General features: G+C 33.1%; 1 protein-coding gene across 8 annotated transcripts in view; it reads right to left on the reverse strand.

Annotated features, from left to right (window-relative positions):
- MAP3K7 (mitogen-activated protein kinase kinase kinase 7) overlaps window positions 1-16,333 on the reverse strand; it is an 81,975-nt gene that overhangs the window by 40,374 nt on the left and 25,268 nt on the right. For 4 of the 8 annotated variants that reach the window (XM_007484327.3, XM_007484328.3, XM_001367301.4 and 1 more), the window contains exons 2-9: window positions 13,413-13,523; window positions 12,606-12,671; window positions 11,281-11,326; window positions 10,209-10,347; window positions 6,440-6,564; window positions 4,933-5,061; window positions 2,348-2,478; window positions 381-462 (exon numbers count right to left, since the gene is read on the reverse strand). In XM_007484327.3, coding sequence (XP_007484389.1) covers window positions 381-462; window positions 2,348-2,478; window positions 4,933-5,061; window positions 6,440-6,564; window positions 10,209-10,347; window positions 11,281-11,326; window positions 12,606-12,671; window positions 13,413-13,523 — 829 coding nt within the window. Of the gene's footprint in view, window positions 1-380; window positions 463-2,347; window positions 2,479-4,932; window positions 5,062-6,439; window positions 6,565-10,208; window positions 10,367-11,280; window positions 11,327-12,605; window positions 12,692-13,412; window positions 13,526-16,333 lie in introns of those variants that run through there. The other 4 variants (XM_056818599.1, XM_056818598.1, XM_016431187.2 and 1 more) reach the window with 4 other exon arrangements.

Here is a 16,333-nt window from a genome sequence, read left to right on the forward strand (position 1 = left end):
TTATAAGATTTGGGAACTTTAATGTGAAATACCTGACTAAATTTCAGCTTTTCATCTAAGGAGTAATAGAAGTGAGTCATTTTAGCTTTCCCTGCTTCTATGCAAAAAAAAAAAAAGTAAAGCCAATACAAATATGCTATTCAACCCATTCACAAATAATCATGTGAGAATCCAGACTTAGAAGCAGTTCTTTGGTCCACAATACCTTTTGTGTCTGGATACTGTGACATAGTCTGAGGCACCTAAAAACTAAAATTGCATTCAATCATATGAAACAAAGGAAAAAAAATGCAAATCTAGATATCAACTTTTTGCTTGTTAATGATAATTTCATAGGTTTAGAGAAATCAAATTATTACTATTTTAACTTCTCCATATACCTGTGCTTGTGGCAGAGTTACTTTGTCCTTCATCTGAATACTGACAAGGATATTGTAATGGCTCATCTGCTCCTGGAAAGTACTGTATAAAAATGTAAATTACAGTTTAGCATGACTGGGGATACATGCTGATACAATTCATTCATTTAACAACCAATTATTAAGTGTCCACTATGTAGAAAGCACTTGAATTATTTCACTATAGCAAACTCAGTGCCAGATTCTTCCAAAACATAAAACCAAGTCAGAACTGAGGTTTAGATATTTATCTTTTTAAAAAATATATATCTAGTCTGTACCTTAACATGGATGATACCAGTTACCACAGCTATTAAATATTCAGTAATTTGAAAGAACTGAGGGACATTCTAACATAGAAAGGTAAATATTTCTTCTGACCCAGAGACAGATTATAATTCATAACCCACAGCATTAAGAATACATTTATTTAAAAATGTTTCTTAAATTAGATTAGAATGTTTTTTTCCTTGAATTAAGTTGTCCATTTTAGCACAAATAAGTGTTTATGGTAACTCAGAAATATTTTAAAAAATCATAGCAAGGCCTTATGTATGTAGGACACACTACAGAGTAAACCACAGGACAGAGAAGGTGTGGAAAGCTTTGATTTTCATTGCTGGGGCCAGTACGCATTCCAATGAGTACATAAAGCCAGCTATGCAGCTAACAAAATTTTAAAAATGCAATTAAAACAATCAACAACCCCCCAAAATCCCTCTTATTAAAACGTACTTGCATCAATGATAACCAAATGCTGACCTAACTGGTACTGCTAAGTAATTAAAGACTGACATTGAGAATTGTGTAATCTCAATAACTTACAGAAACAAGCTTCTTAAGGATACGGATTTCACCTTTTGATTATGTAATAGAGTTGGTGCCCAAATGAGTTGGTTAACTGCAGATGAATCTGCTGTATCAAGCAATTAGTTAATTATCTTTACAAGAATATCTACTTTTTTGACTGAAATGATCCAAATGATCCGTTTCAAAGCTATTAAGACACAGCTATGGTCAACCCTAAGTTATCAAGGTTAAAACCTTGTCAAAATCTATTCTTAAATAGTTCATCAGATTTTCACAATATAGAAATCACTCTTAAGAATTGTGGTACTTTAACTCACACATAAACTTTTTCAAGTGAAGGCCATGGCAAATTACTATGTAGATGGTGCTTCCAGGGTTGTAAAATGTTTTCCTTAACAACCTTCTAATATAGATAGTATATACTTTATTATTCCCATTTTTCAAATGAGGAAACAGAAGCTCTAAAGGGTTAAGTGACTCAAGTCATGATTAAGTATAAAAGTATAAAGATAAGTACAAAAGGCAGAATTCAAACCAAAGTCTCCTGATTCCAAGTCTAGCCCCTTCTAGTCACTGAATCTTAACTGCTATTTTTTTGAAACAATGTATTTTTATGTCTGAGGAGTGATCTTTGTAAAAGAAATTAACATTTCTTTGAACTCTAAAATCTATAATGATGCTGATATGTCTGGCTTAAGTTTTTAAGTGAGCAATCTCTCCATCATGTAGAAAATGTCCCACATCTTCAAGTAAATCAGTACTCATTCCTTCCTATTCCAAACCAGAGGGAAATTGTGTAGTATATGTATTTCCAAAATGAAAGTATCTAAATATAAAGAAATTTTCATCAAGAGTATGTATAATTTGTATAGAGCTCTAATTGCTCAAAATACTAAGAATAATTTACATTTAATTGTCAAGGGCAAATTAGAACCATAGAAAATTAGAATTAGAAGAGCCTAGGAGTCCTTAGTACAACTCTTTCACATCAAGTTGAGTAAACTGAAGCCCAGAAAAGCTCATTAGTGAACAAAGTCAGATAACCTATCATTCCCTTAAATTTAAAAAATTACTCTAATCTCTTGTAAATGAAACTTTCCCAACCTCAAAACCCAAACCCCCTCAAGAAAGAGTTATACCTGCATCAAGTGAGTCATTATTTTCACAATTTCCTCCATGGAAGGTCGCTGAGAAGGATCCTTTGACCAACACCTAGTCATTAAGCTTTCAATAGGTTTGGGTAAATTTTTGATCAGTGGAGGTCGAGTACCTTAAAAACAAAATATAAACATTTAGTTTACTTACATTAATGATGGTGTAAACTCCATAGGTACAAGTGATTCCCAACTTATTAAGAGTTTGTCTTCCAAAAATTATAATGGTTTGGTTAAAAAAGATGACATTTATATCTGATATATAATTTTGTATTTTAAGTACTTTAGACTAACCATTTTATGTGTGACTATTTTAGAGGAAAACATATTATTTAGGATGCTAGGTACTATTATCCCCTCTATTTTATGGCTTGAAGCAAAGAGTAGGCTATAAAGGAACAGGAGGTGAGAGTGGGTGGGGGGCCAGGGTGGCTCAAAGGGGTAGAAGTTAGACATATATAGAGATAAGAGGTTCTAATATTCAATTTCAGTTGACACTTCCCCTTATTCCCTTTTCTTCTAAGAATGACAAAGGCTTATCAAGTTCTTTCCCATTCTCTTGTCACTGTCTATTGTTTCCAAAGAGGGTCTCTTTGCCAACTAAAGAATGAAATACAGCCATATAAGCACATAAAATCTGGAAGGTTATCTAGGATTTTTATTGGTAATAACAAAGGGGCAATAGATAGGAAAGAGGATACTGCCCTCCTATGCAAGGAGTTACTTTTCTTTTCTCCCCGACTTGGGACTTTCTAAGCAAAAACAAAATCAAAAACATGTGTTAATAATAAACCATTTTCTCTAAAAAGAATGAATTTATTTCATAGGCAAACCAGGATCAGGTTATCCTGGAATTTCATATGAGAATTGCAGGATGAATTTCACTGAAGATGTCTGAAGGAGGAAGCAGTTTGGTATAGCAAAACAACACAGATTCTGAAATTAAAAAAACCTTCTTCTGATGCTTACTTCTATTCATGTGAACTTAGGCAAGTTACTTAACCATTTGGGTCTCAGTTTTCTCACCTGTAAAAGGAGGGGCTTGAACTAGATGGCCCCTGAGGTACCCCTCAGGTCTAGATCTGTGATCCTAAAAGGTAAGATGAGGTGGGGGCAAACAGTGGTAGTGATTGAAAAGGAGTCGGAGAAGAAAGGTAGTAAGATTTGACACTGCCCTTCTTGCAAGAGCCAATTCTACTGCCAAGGACTCTGTTCTAGGAAAAAGATGAGAAGTAGGGATGGAGTTGGTGGGTAGTATCAGAAAACAATTTCAAGTCGTTTGCTAGGGAGGAGAAATCTCAGTAAGCGGCTGTGAGGAAATAAAAATCCCAAAGGCTATTAACTACCATCTGTGGTACATATAATTTAAGGGCAGGTAGGCAGGCATCCTTCATTTATTTTTGAAGTAATGTCTTCTTTTGAACGGATCTGATTTTTACTAAACTTAGTGAAAATCTATACCTAGATAAGATCATTCCCCAACTTTCTGGAGGTCAAAATTATTTTATATTAGAACGCTTTGTTCCCAAAGGACTTATTTTTAAAAAATACTTTTTATTGATATATTTTGCTTTCACATTGCCCAAACTTCTTCCTATATTCCTCCTCCCAAACATTCTTGAGAAACACCCTATATAACAAGGAATATTTTGAAAAAGGAAAAAAAATCAGCAACACTGAACAATACATTGAAAAAAATCAGAAAAATGTAATGAATCTTCCAGATTTTAAAAACGATAGGGGAGCCTATTTCCTCTTGGGGCATGCTTATTCTTTGGATTACTGAAAAATCTTCAGTTACTTTCTGATTGTTTTTTCTATGTACCCTGTACTTTTTGTCAACATTACTTTCTCAATTCTGCTTATTTCATACTTTATCAGTTCACTAAAGGTTTTCCATACACTCCTCTGTATTTGTCACATTTATTGTTTCTTAAACCATAGAACATATGACTTGATCCATTCCCCAACTGACAGGCATCTACTTTTGTTTCCAGTTTTTGAATATCACAAAAAGTGCTATTACAAATATTTTGCTATATGGAAACTTAACAACACACACACACACACACACACACACACACACACACACACACACACACACACACACGTCATATGCCTAGTGTCATCTCTGAGGTAAAGAATATAAACATTTTAGTCATTTTATTTGGACAATTCCAAATTGCTTTCTAAAATGGTAGTAATAATTCATAGCTCCATCAAATGGTGGGTTTATTCTGTAACAACCATTCTAACTTTGACTATTCTTATCTTTTTTCAGCTTTGCCAAATTCCTAGATGTGAGGTGAAACTCCAGAGTTGTTCTGATCCATATTTCTCTTATTATTATTATTAGTTTTTTTTTGGAGTATTCTTTCACATGATTATTAACAGCTTGCAATTCTTCTTTTGAGAAATGTTTGTTTAGATCTCCCAAGAGATTTGCTAAAATGAGATAAATACTTTGCAACAAATATTGAAAACTCTCATGGGGATAGAAGGATAATACTTTCACATATAATTTCTAATACATAAATATATATATATATATAAAATTTCTTTCCACTCACCATTATGAACAGCCCACATTATGCGGAAAGCTGGACCACCAATCTCATCAAAAGGTTTCCGACGGGTTATTACTTCCCAAAGGATAATGCCCCAACTGAAGACATCACATTTTTCACTGTAATTGCTACCTGGAAAAAAAAAGTAATTAGCATAACCTGATGGCTTTCTTCTATGACATTTATACAAAATGCTGGCTTTCAAAAAAGTTTAAAATTTTTATATTTAAATAAAATATATTTAAATAAAAGTTTTAAATTAACAAAAAACTTTTTCAAAATTTTCTACAATTCAATATGTAGAGAATGAGAAATCATACTTTGCTAGGGTGCCTTAATTCTTTCAGGCTGCTAAGGTGATTCTTACTTTAAAATATACTAAATATTATCAGAGTATTTTGTAGCCAAATTACATCAGGAAATACCAAGTCAATCACTGAACTGAATTTAAATTAATAATGGTTCTTATTTCCTGGTTGGTTACTGTTTATAGTAAAAAAATTTCTTTATTGCAATATATTTAATTTTAAATAGTGTCTATACAATATAAACACAGTATGAAATTTATGAAATGTCTGAAATAGACAAAACTATCACCAGGAATCTATAGCAAATGGAAATGTAACAGAAAATTTGAAGCAGTATAATCATATCCTTGAACTCAGTCAAACATTGTCATTTGTATTCTTTTTAAATATTGCTTTTATCCAACAAATGAATTCTTTCTAAAGCAGATTCATTTAAGTTTTTAGTGCTAAAATCAATTTCTTAAGGGCACACTTGTGAAAGAGAATTTAAATTTTTTGTTTAACTTACTCAAGAACTTGGAGTCCCCTGCCTTTCACACTTACTTAGTTATCAACCCTTAGTTATTCCTAAAAGACAACAAGCACTGCTACCTCCCCTCCCCCCACCCTACCCCCAGGTAGTGCTAGGCAAATTGGGAGACTATAAAATTGTTTATAAAAAGCCAGCCAAGGGGATTCTGATTTATTCTGCTGCCTTGATTGATGGCTCTTGGGGAAAGAGGACTTCTGGGTTAGAACCTTCTATGTTGGATTTGTTTCTGGGTTGGAAAGACTTTCATGGACTTCCACCTGGAGACTGGAACTTCAAGGCTGAGACTCTCCCACTCTTTTGGTTGAAGATTGGGACTTTGTTTGGGAGGGAGCTAGATTTCTTTGGAGCAGACTTGGAATGAGTGGTAGGCTAGACAATTTCCCTATCACCTTCCTATATTTCACCCTTTACTATCTCTACCTTGTTATAACAAAGCTACTAAATCTACTAATAACCTTTTGACTTAAGAGTTTATTTTTATAAATGGCAACCACAACAATTTTTAAAAACTCTTTTGTCAAGCCCATTTTAATTATTACACACTTATTTACACTTAAGATTTATTACCTATCTTACTTTAAAGAGCACAAAAATTACTTTGGAACTTTAAAAAAATCATGTTTTTGATCCAAAAGAAGAATTAGGTCATCACAAACTAGCATCATTTTACCTTCAAAAACTTCAGGTGCCATCCAAGCAGCACTTCCCTTGTTGTTGGTCATGTGTGTCTGAATGTCACAGGCAGTACCAAAATCACAAATTTTTAGAACTGTCCCCCCTGCAACCAGCAGCAAGCTGTTAAAACAACAACTTTTGTAAGACCAATAATATAATTCTAAGTGGAAAACAAATTTCATTAGTAGAGGTAACAAAACATTACTACTCAACTTCTGAAGATCCGTAAATAAATGATCACTGTTTGTTGTATATGTGTACATGGCTCAGTGAGAAAATAAATGGTATTGGAGCTCAAATAACAGTCAACACAAAAGGAACAAAAATTAACTTATTTCCATCTCATCACTCCCTATTCAATAGAATTCCTGGACCCATTCATGCTATTCTCTCACTACTTTTATCACTATATAGTTACTGACTATACTATCTATCTGGAAAAAAATAATCATTAGGCACTTTTAAAGATTTCCAGCAAATAAAGGAGGTAATAAGCTAAAAAGGTAAGTGGGAGGGCAAATAGCATCATTATCTACTTCTCTCTTCTATGCAAGTCATCTCTAAATCTCAGTTTTGGCTATCTCATTAACAGCATAGTTAACAGAAGAGGGAGTCTAATAAAAAATTAGAAAAAATGGAATTTATCTTAGTTCCTTTTATGGGTTATGACACTAAGGAAAACTCAAAAGTATTGTAAAATGATAAAAGCATGCAAGTACAAAGTGTTTCTTTTAGCTTGCAATTATAGACTAAAACGTAATATTACAAAACAACAAACCACCTTTAAATCTTTATTAACCAAGGGGTATGAGAGTCATTCATGCTACTCTGTATCTGGATATAATATTCCTTTACTCAAATAAAATTAAAGTTTTTGTAATATGTTTCCAAGTTTCAAGTCTATGACAATGTGAATGAATACAACCATAACTAAAGAGGTAAAAATTTGGGTGACCACAAATCAAAGCGCTGTAAGTTTCTATAGTACTAGTTTTTCTTGTGAAAAGTTGGGTCCACAGATCTTGAAAGCTTTCTGCTTTGCTCGAAGTCAGTGATATTTTCTATCTACTTACTGTGCAGAAAAGGAAAGAAGCATTTATTTGCTTTACTTAAGAGTTAGTAAAGGGAATCTTCTTTTGAATAAATTATTAAGTAAGGTAAAAGTTAAGATGACTATAACTAAACACTCCCATTTTACAAAAGAGGATAAAAAGAAAAGAAAAAAAAGCCTCTAAAGCAACTATGGTTAAAAGGATTAAATGAAATGCCAACTTAGTAACTCTCTGACCTTTAGACTCTGGGCTTCACAACTGCTACACTGCAAGAACTATTACTATGGAACATTTCCTCACCTAGAAACAATTTTCTGATTCTGCCAATTAAGAGAAAAATGAATTGGTAATAAATTTTGTCTTGGCACAGCAGTATAGAACTTCAGCAAGAAATAGTAGTACACATTCTTTAATTATCAATTTAAATTAACTTTTCAAGTGAAATAATGCACCTTAATTTTGTTTAGCAGATCAATTAGAATTTATAGTTAAATTTAATTAAGATAGCTTGATAAATAAGTAACCACTCATATCAAATGTTAGATCAGCATGCCTAGACCTGTGCTGCCAATTGTGGGGAGTACTTCATTAAATGTAGATGTGGAATCTGTGTCTGGCTCATAATTTAACTAATGGATTGTCAAAAATTTTAATAATTTAGTTTCCTTCTGTAGATTTTTGTCTAGCAATACTATTTAAATTCAAAGTAGTCTCTATTGGAAATTCTGATTGCAAATGAAGTTCATCTAGTCAATACTGAAATAATTAATTCTTTATCTCTAGTTGTTAAAAATATTCAGTTGGTTTATTTATGATATAGTTGGCTTATATGTACCTACTATATGTGTATAATCACATATACCTACATATATTTATATGGAAAATGATTTGTTACACACACATACACAGCTCTAGATTCTAAGAAAAATGGCATGCATACCTAGGGCCATATCCATATAAAGTTGAGCAAAGCTGAATTAAAAAAAAAATAAAAAATTGACAACTAGGAGAACTTACGAAAAAGCTTAATGCTTCAAATATGTGATGAAAAAAACTTCAGCAAAGTGAGCATATACCTACTACTTATCTCCAAATTCTCTTATCTTACTAAAAATGTCATTGTATTGACCTGACTGTGTTGGGCTATAGTGGTAAAGTTATAAAGGTTACAGAAAAAGAGAAATTCAAAGAGGAAAAATAAGCTTAGCAACAGACTATCTATAAGAAATAAACATCCCCCAAGATATATATATATTGGAATTTTTATATTGGAAAATGGTAAGAGTTCAGAATTTTAGGAAATAAAATACCTAAAATTATGAACTAGCCATTTTCCAAGCTGTAAATGAAAAAAAACACAATATAATTCTGACAAAGAACTACTAGCAATTGAATTTTTTACTTTATACGGAATAAATCTAAATGTTTAGTAAAGTTGTAGTATACAATAAATAATGAGTCCTTAAGACATAAAATCAGATCCAATGAGGCTAGAGAGCCAAATAATTTTATAGGCCAATGGACTAGAATGATAACAATTATGATCATAACATAAAATGACATTATTACACAAAATAAGGCATAGGGTAAAGTGAATTGCCCAGAGACAACCAGCTAGGAAATATCTGAGGCCAGATTTGAACTAGGGTCTTCCTGACACTATCTGCTGAACCACCAAGCTGCCCAGCACCAGGGATATAAATTTAAAAATTGATGTCTTTGCCTTCAAGGAACACTGAGGGAAATAACAAGGGCAGATTTAAGGATATACATACATAAAAAATATATAAAAATCTAAGTATAAACACACACACATATAGAGAGATATATCTTTATATGTATATACATATATACATATGATACCAAATATATTCAAAGTAATCTGGGGAGCGAGTGCATTGGCATCTGGTGAGGGTAAGGGTGTGTGTGTGTGTGTGTGTGTGTGTGTGTGTGTGTGTGTGTGTGTGTGTGTGAGAGAGAGAGAGAGAGAGAGAGAGAGAGAGAGAGAGAGGAAGGGAGGATGGAGGGAGAGTGAGAGAGAGAGAGATGAATGGCATATGGTCAGGAAGGAAGTCATGGATTTTAAAAGGCAGAGGTGAGGAGAGAGAACATTCCATGAGTGGAGATAGCCAGTACAAAGATACAGAAACAAGAAATGGAGTGCAGAAGGAGAGTAATATATGTATAGGTCACAGGGTGCATAGTGACTGAGTAATATATGAGGAGACTAGGGAGATTGGAGGGGCTAGGTGATGAAGAGCTTTAAATACCAAAAAAAGGAGCATATATATAATCCTAGGGGTTATAAGGAACCACAAGAGTTTACTGATTAGAGGTGACATGCTTAGAATGTGCTTTACAAAGAGGGAATTTCCTCTATCAAGGAAACTATAGGCTTAGAACAAATGAAGGGCAAGAATGGGGGATATGAAAGGAGGGAGAAGGTGTGCAAAGCACTTTCCCCTCAACAACTTGTTAGAGAGATGACAAACATTATTAATCATTTTATAGATTTAGGAAACTCAGCTCCAGTGACTTGCTCACAATGACCTAACAGTTTTAGAGGCAGCACTTAACTATTTTGTATACAAATGCTTTCTATGACATTATGCTGCTTTATTAGATAAAAAGTTCATCATAAATGACATTTGAAAATACAAGGTAATATTATAATCAATTTTCTTACAAAAAGATAATGAATTGGGAACCTACTTGGGTGGTTTCAAGTCTCTGTGAATTAGAGCTTTTGGTTGCATACTGTGAAGATAGGCCACTCCTTGGGAACACTGTAAACACCAGCTCATTGCATGGGCAGCAGTGTAGTATGGCAAGGGCTCGGCACCATGTAGCACTAAAAGAAAAGGCACAAACTAAAAAGAACTTTATTGCATATTACCATACACACAGAGTTAATCAATGCTGCCACCACCATTACCACCACGGCCAGGGCATCTCAATGTCAGTTTGCTCTTCCACAAATCCCCTCATGAATCCTTTTAAAATTTTTCTTCTCATTAAAAAGAACTAATTTTATATGCCTAATTTTAAGTAGATAATTTACATATAAATTACCAATCATATAATAATGTTCATATTCAATGTGACTCATTTATATGTAATAGAGACACTACTCTATTTCCTTCTTATATATGGTATATATAGGTATACATAGAAATAAGCACCAATATTTCATGGAAAAAGACTTTTTAAAAAGGGACTAATTTGATTGTACCTCAAATTCTAGCAACAAAAGAAGCAAGAACCAGAAATTTTTTTTGGCTGAAATAAGTCTATGAAATAGGAGGGTTTCCATAAATTTCTTTCCTACAGTTCTTAGAAAGACAGGCAAATGTGAAATGAAAAGGCCCAAATTTGAGAGGGCACAAAAAGGGGGAAAGAAGGCTGAGGCATAAAATAAAATATGCCAAAACTATTAAAAACTAATACTTTTATTTTATTGAGTACTTTCCAAATTACAAAAGTTGCTTTTTAATTTATGAAAGGAATCCTAACCACAGAAAAAAACTAATTTGATAATTAGAATAATTTCATATCATTAATGCTTAGATTTTACTTTTATTTAAAAAAGACAAACTCCAATTATTTTTATGACTTTTTGGAAATCACCATCTTTACATCTTTAATATCCTATTATTATTATCAAATGACATTCAAAGTGTTTTACATATAAACTGATTTATAATTTATAATAAAAGGTTTTTTTTGTGTTGCTAAGAACTTATCTCTTGAAAAAAGTGGTATTTCCTGCTATAATGATACTCACCATTATATAAAGAGCCTCCTTCAGCATATTCCATTACAAGACATACCTAAAGTGGAAAGACATGCACATCAGGATAGAAACATGGGGGTGGGGTGGGGTGGTGGGGGCGGGGGAGGAGAAGGACTCCTAAGGTCATTTAAGACATTTATTCCAATCCACTTCACAGATGAAGAAACTGGGACATAAAATGGATTAACTTGCCCAAGGTCATCATTAGTTAATTACAGAATTAAAAGTCTAAATATGGGTTTCCTGAGATTACCAAAATATCAGGGGAAAAAAAAGGCAAGCTACAATCAATGAGAATTATCTGAATTGTCCTGGGTCCACATTGAGAACTTTAGTAATGGCTAACCTCTGAAAAGAATGCAAGTGCCTTTAGAACAATTATAATTTCATTGTTTGTCTTTGCATCTCCAGTACTCTGGTACACAGTTGGGTTTAATAATGTTCAATGACTAAAATTATTTGAAAGTTAATTTAAAATGGTGAAGAAAAACAAATCAAGCTATTTTACATGTTAAGATTTCCCAACTGTTCTAGATGCTGAGGATACAAAGAAAAAACAAAATATTTCCTGCCTTGAAGAAACTTATTGGATAGGATACGGATAAGAAAAATTAATAAGCCTGAAGAAATAGTTGGCTAAAAAAGTATGCCCTAATTTAAGGTCAAAAGAAAATAAAATCCAAAGATAAATAATCCAAAAGGCAGTAGAAAAAAATGATGTTGTTGGCAAAGATTAGAACAAGAAAATAAGCTTTTACTACATTCATGAATAATGAAAAGACAAATGTGAAGTCTGCATGAGAATAAAATTGTTTTAAGTAAACTTGATTGTTTTAAAAGTTTGAAAATAATAACTATTTCAGCCTGAGTCTGTATATAGAATAGCATACTCTACATTCTTTCCAAATACTAGTCATAAAGCATTTTATTTTCAAGCATAAATGATCAAAATTACAATATTTTTTTAAAAGCTATTTCAAAATAAATGCAGTAACTATAAAAATGAGCAAAGTTGGTCTAAGAGAATAGATAATGAAATGTCTCTCTCCTTTTGGTGGAGAGGTTGGGATTAAAGGGGCAGAATGTTGCAGACATTGTCAAATCACAGTATTAGTTGCTTGTTTTTCATTATTATAAGAGAGCACTTGTTGCTGGAGGATGAGGAGAAAGGGAAGAAGAGACTTCAGAAATGACAGTGATGCAAAAATAAAAGACATCAAAAAAACCCATTAAAAAATGCAAAACAAGAAAAAATTTCCACAAGCACATGTATTAGGAAGACAGGTGTTAGTAACTTAAGAAAGTTATAAACTTACTGGATTTAAACAGGCTCCATATAACTTCACAATATTTGGATGGTTTACACGGGATAATTGCCGAAGCTGGAACAAATTAAGTAACCCTTTAAAAAAGTATTAACCTTTAATGCAGTTACTTAAAAATTATGGCTTAAATGAAAATACAAATTATAATAAGCTATAAGAGCAGAGACAACATCGAAGGCACAAATCAATTATCTACTAGCTTTAAAAATGAAACTGACAACAAATAAATTTTATTTACTCTTGGTAACATGAAATTCTGCTTATTTGTCAGTTTAAAAAGCAAGAAAAAAATTTAATATATGTTAGTATCTTTCCAGTTACGGAATTCTAGAAATTCCTATATGATTCAATAAGTAAGATGCGAACTCAATATTATTTTCTCTCTAAACTAGGTTAAAATTTTTACCTTCCAAAGAATCTACTTTGACTTAAAGGGGAAAAAATATGAATGAGAAAAGATATAATGCTCCCTAGCTCAATTCAGGTAATGTGAGAATAAGTAATTTCTACCTCCTTAAAGCAAAGCTATTAATCTTGCCATAGCTAAGTATTTTGGTCAATGTGGTTAATCTGGTTATTTTTAAGAAGATATGTAAGGAAAAGCATCTGAAATGTCATTACCAATATTTCAATCAGGCAGGACTCTGATATTCAAATGGCTAAAGGAACTCTTTATTTATATAGTGGCTAAAGGAACAGCCACTTTATTGACACAACTACTTCAAGCATCACCTACATGATAAAGAACTAAAATAGTGGAAGATATTTTCTCAAGATACAACAAACTGGGATACAAACCTCTACAATAAAGGCTTTTCTCTCAGATTCACTTTCTATTTGTTTAATGGCCACATCTTTTGCTCTCCATTTAGCCTTGCACACCACTCCAAAGGCTCCTCTTCCAACAACCTAGGATTCAAAAATGTTATAATTAGGTGCAAAGGAAGATTTAAAAATTTTATTTATGCTAGTCTGAAAGTCAGTGGCTGAAAAAAATTTAAGAGATAATTTGCATTTGAATGCATAGCAGTAAACTAATAAAAGGTAAATAGGTACAGAATCAAATGGAGATGTAGTCCTTGTCCTCAAGAAGCTTACAACTGTAACAAACATGCTTTAAAGAAACTTTTAGAATAAGGAGGAGAAAATGGTGAGAAAAGCTAGATTTGGACAAGAGTAAGAAATGACTTCAGTATAAAAAGAAAGAAAAACTGAAAGGAGAAAAAGTGATAGGGTAAATATAATCCAAAGTAAGAAAAATGTCAGATTTTTTAAAATAGAAAAATTTAATAAAGTTCTTTGAATATCTAAATTATTAAAATTTACAAAGGTCTAACTAGCTCAACATTTCACTTGATGGAAAAAAAAAAAACTTCTACAATATCCCTGATAGTTGGTTTATGTTTGAATGCTTCTAGTAAAAGGGACTTCTCTTTTATAGCAGACCATTTCATTGGGGACAGTAAACTTAAGTAATTCAGTTTTTACATGACCTGAAGTGAAATTTGCTTTTCTGTAATGACTATACAATGGTACTAGGACTTGATCTCTAGAACAAGTTCAATGTTCATTTCATATAATAGCCCTTAAAATACTTGAAGGCAGTTATCATTTCTTCCACACTATCCTCCAATAGGGACTTACTGCTGACAGTAATACAACCTTGAAAGAACAGAGGGTATCATTTTACAAGGTATCTCAGAAAGGAGAAGATACCAAAAGAATGTTTGCAGATAACAAAAAAGCTGTATAAAAGTTCTGTTCCAACATGAAGTCTTTCGTGAACATATTAAAGTCATACACCATTCCCAAACTAATGAAATTCTAGAAATAATTCTTGCTCAAAGATCCACTGATTATTAACCTCAACGGAAGCACATAAAACAGGGAAATGTACACTCATGAAAAGTGTCAGCCCTGGTCACAGAAGATAACTGCAAAAGAGCTAAATGAAAGAGAAATTCCTTATAGACAGCCAGGTCCTCTTATTCGTATATTTAGTGCTGAGTAAATCACGCCTCAAAACATTATAGGGCCTCCTCAGTGAGTGCAGTGCCATGATAACTCAAGATTCTGGTTTAACAATTCAGAGGAAAAACCAATTGGATGAAATACTTATGTTGTTCAGACTTAACATTCAACTGGATGGTAAATTCCCTAGTTATTAGGACATCAGTACATTCACCTAGGGGAGACAATGAAGACAGATAATGAGTTAGGATAAGAACTAAAAAGGAGATAATATACTGGATTTCATTTGGGAAACCAAGCAGTGCTTTTAACAAGTCTAACCTACTTCCTGGTACAAAGACCCACATATGAATCTTGGAATAGTATAGCTTCTGAAGAGTCAAAGCTGAGGCTGATCCAAAAGCCACTGGAAAATGTACAGCAAGGTCAAGTAAACTACTATATTATATATACTATATACATAAAATAAACAAAAACCCTTACCTTCCATCTTAGAATCAATAGTGTGTTTTGGGTCCAAGGCAGAAGAGCAGCAAGGGTTAGGCAATAGGGGTTAAGTGATTTGCCCAGGGTCACCCAGGTAGGAGGTGTCTGAGGCCACATTTGTCTGAGGCCTCTCTAGGCCTGGCTCTCAAACCACCGATCCAACTTGCATTATAAAAGGAAAACATCAAGAAAGTTTATAATTCAAAAAGAAAGTGGATAGTCATGTAGTGAGATATAATTGATGGGATAGCCAGAATATTTCACTAATAATCATGAAGCATAAAAAGATCTGGGAAAAGGACCTCTAGCATGTTAACTGGATTGACTCTTTGTGGAGGATCTTTCTGGAAGAAAATGAACTGTAATGACAAAATCTCTTTATAGTAAGGCTATCTTATTAAACACAAACAAAATCAGCTCACAAACAATATAAAATTTTGATGGCAGTTTTCCTGATGAGCTATCAATGTATACAGCCATTTCTAAAACTGTATAATACTTTGTATTGAACAGAAGCTTCGTAAGTGCTTGCTAAACTGATAACAGACAGAACTGATCCTGTAAAAATAAGGGAGATCATTAGTCTTTGATATACTGAAGTTCCTATCTTTGTTTTCTCTACTTTCTCCTTCCCCAAATTACATAGACCTTTAGTTGCCTTCTGCTCTCTAATTTTAGTTTTCTTATAAAACTGGCAAAGGACCTAATATTGGTTGCAAGTTTAAGTCAGCGAATGAAAGACTTTGTTTCAAAGAAGTTATGAATTTTGTGCAGAGGATGTTTTAAGGAAAACCTCTGAAATCATTACAAGTAGCTCTGAAGATAAATCTGGTTCAGGCCTTTAAATGGTCATGGGTACATGTGGAGGGAAAAAAGGCCTTCTTTTGTCTTTTTATTACTCTTGGGAGGGCAAGTTAAACTGGGCTAGGCTGCTACGGATACCAGAGACTTATTTCCAAAAATTGTTCAGGGTGGAGGATAGAGAATTGCATGCTCCAGCCATCAGGCTTTCTTCAGATCTCTGAACCTTCCTGCCAGGCCCTCTCTCTTCAAATCATCCCCCAAATATCTCTTTTCCACTTTATTTCCAGACCACAGTTTAAGGTACTTCCCTTTCCTTTGACAAACAACTCTTACCTACATATTATGTATTCTAGAACTTCTGGTATCATTCTTTTAAAATTTATTGATATGCCTTACAGAAATGCATCTTCTTCTGACATCATACTTCTGAATTTCTGTTTGTGGTCCAAATCTGTGAT

The sequence above is a fragment of the Monodelphis domestica genome, chromosome 2 (genome assembly GCF_027887165.1).
Source record: "Monodelphis domestica isolate mMonDom1 chromosome 2, mMonDom1.pri, whole genome shotgun sequence".
NCBI lineage: Eukaryota > Metazoa > Chordata > Mammalia > Didelphimorphia > Didelphidae > Monodelphis > Monodelphis domestica.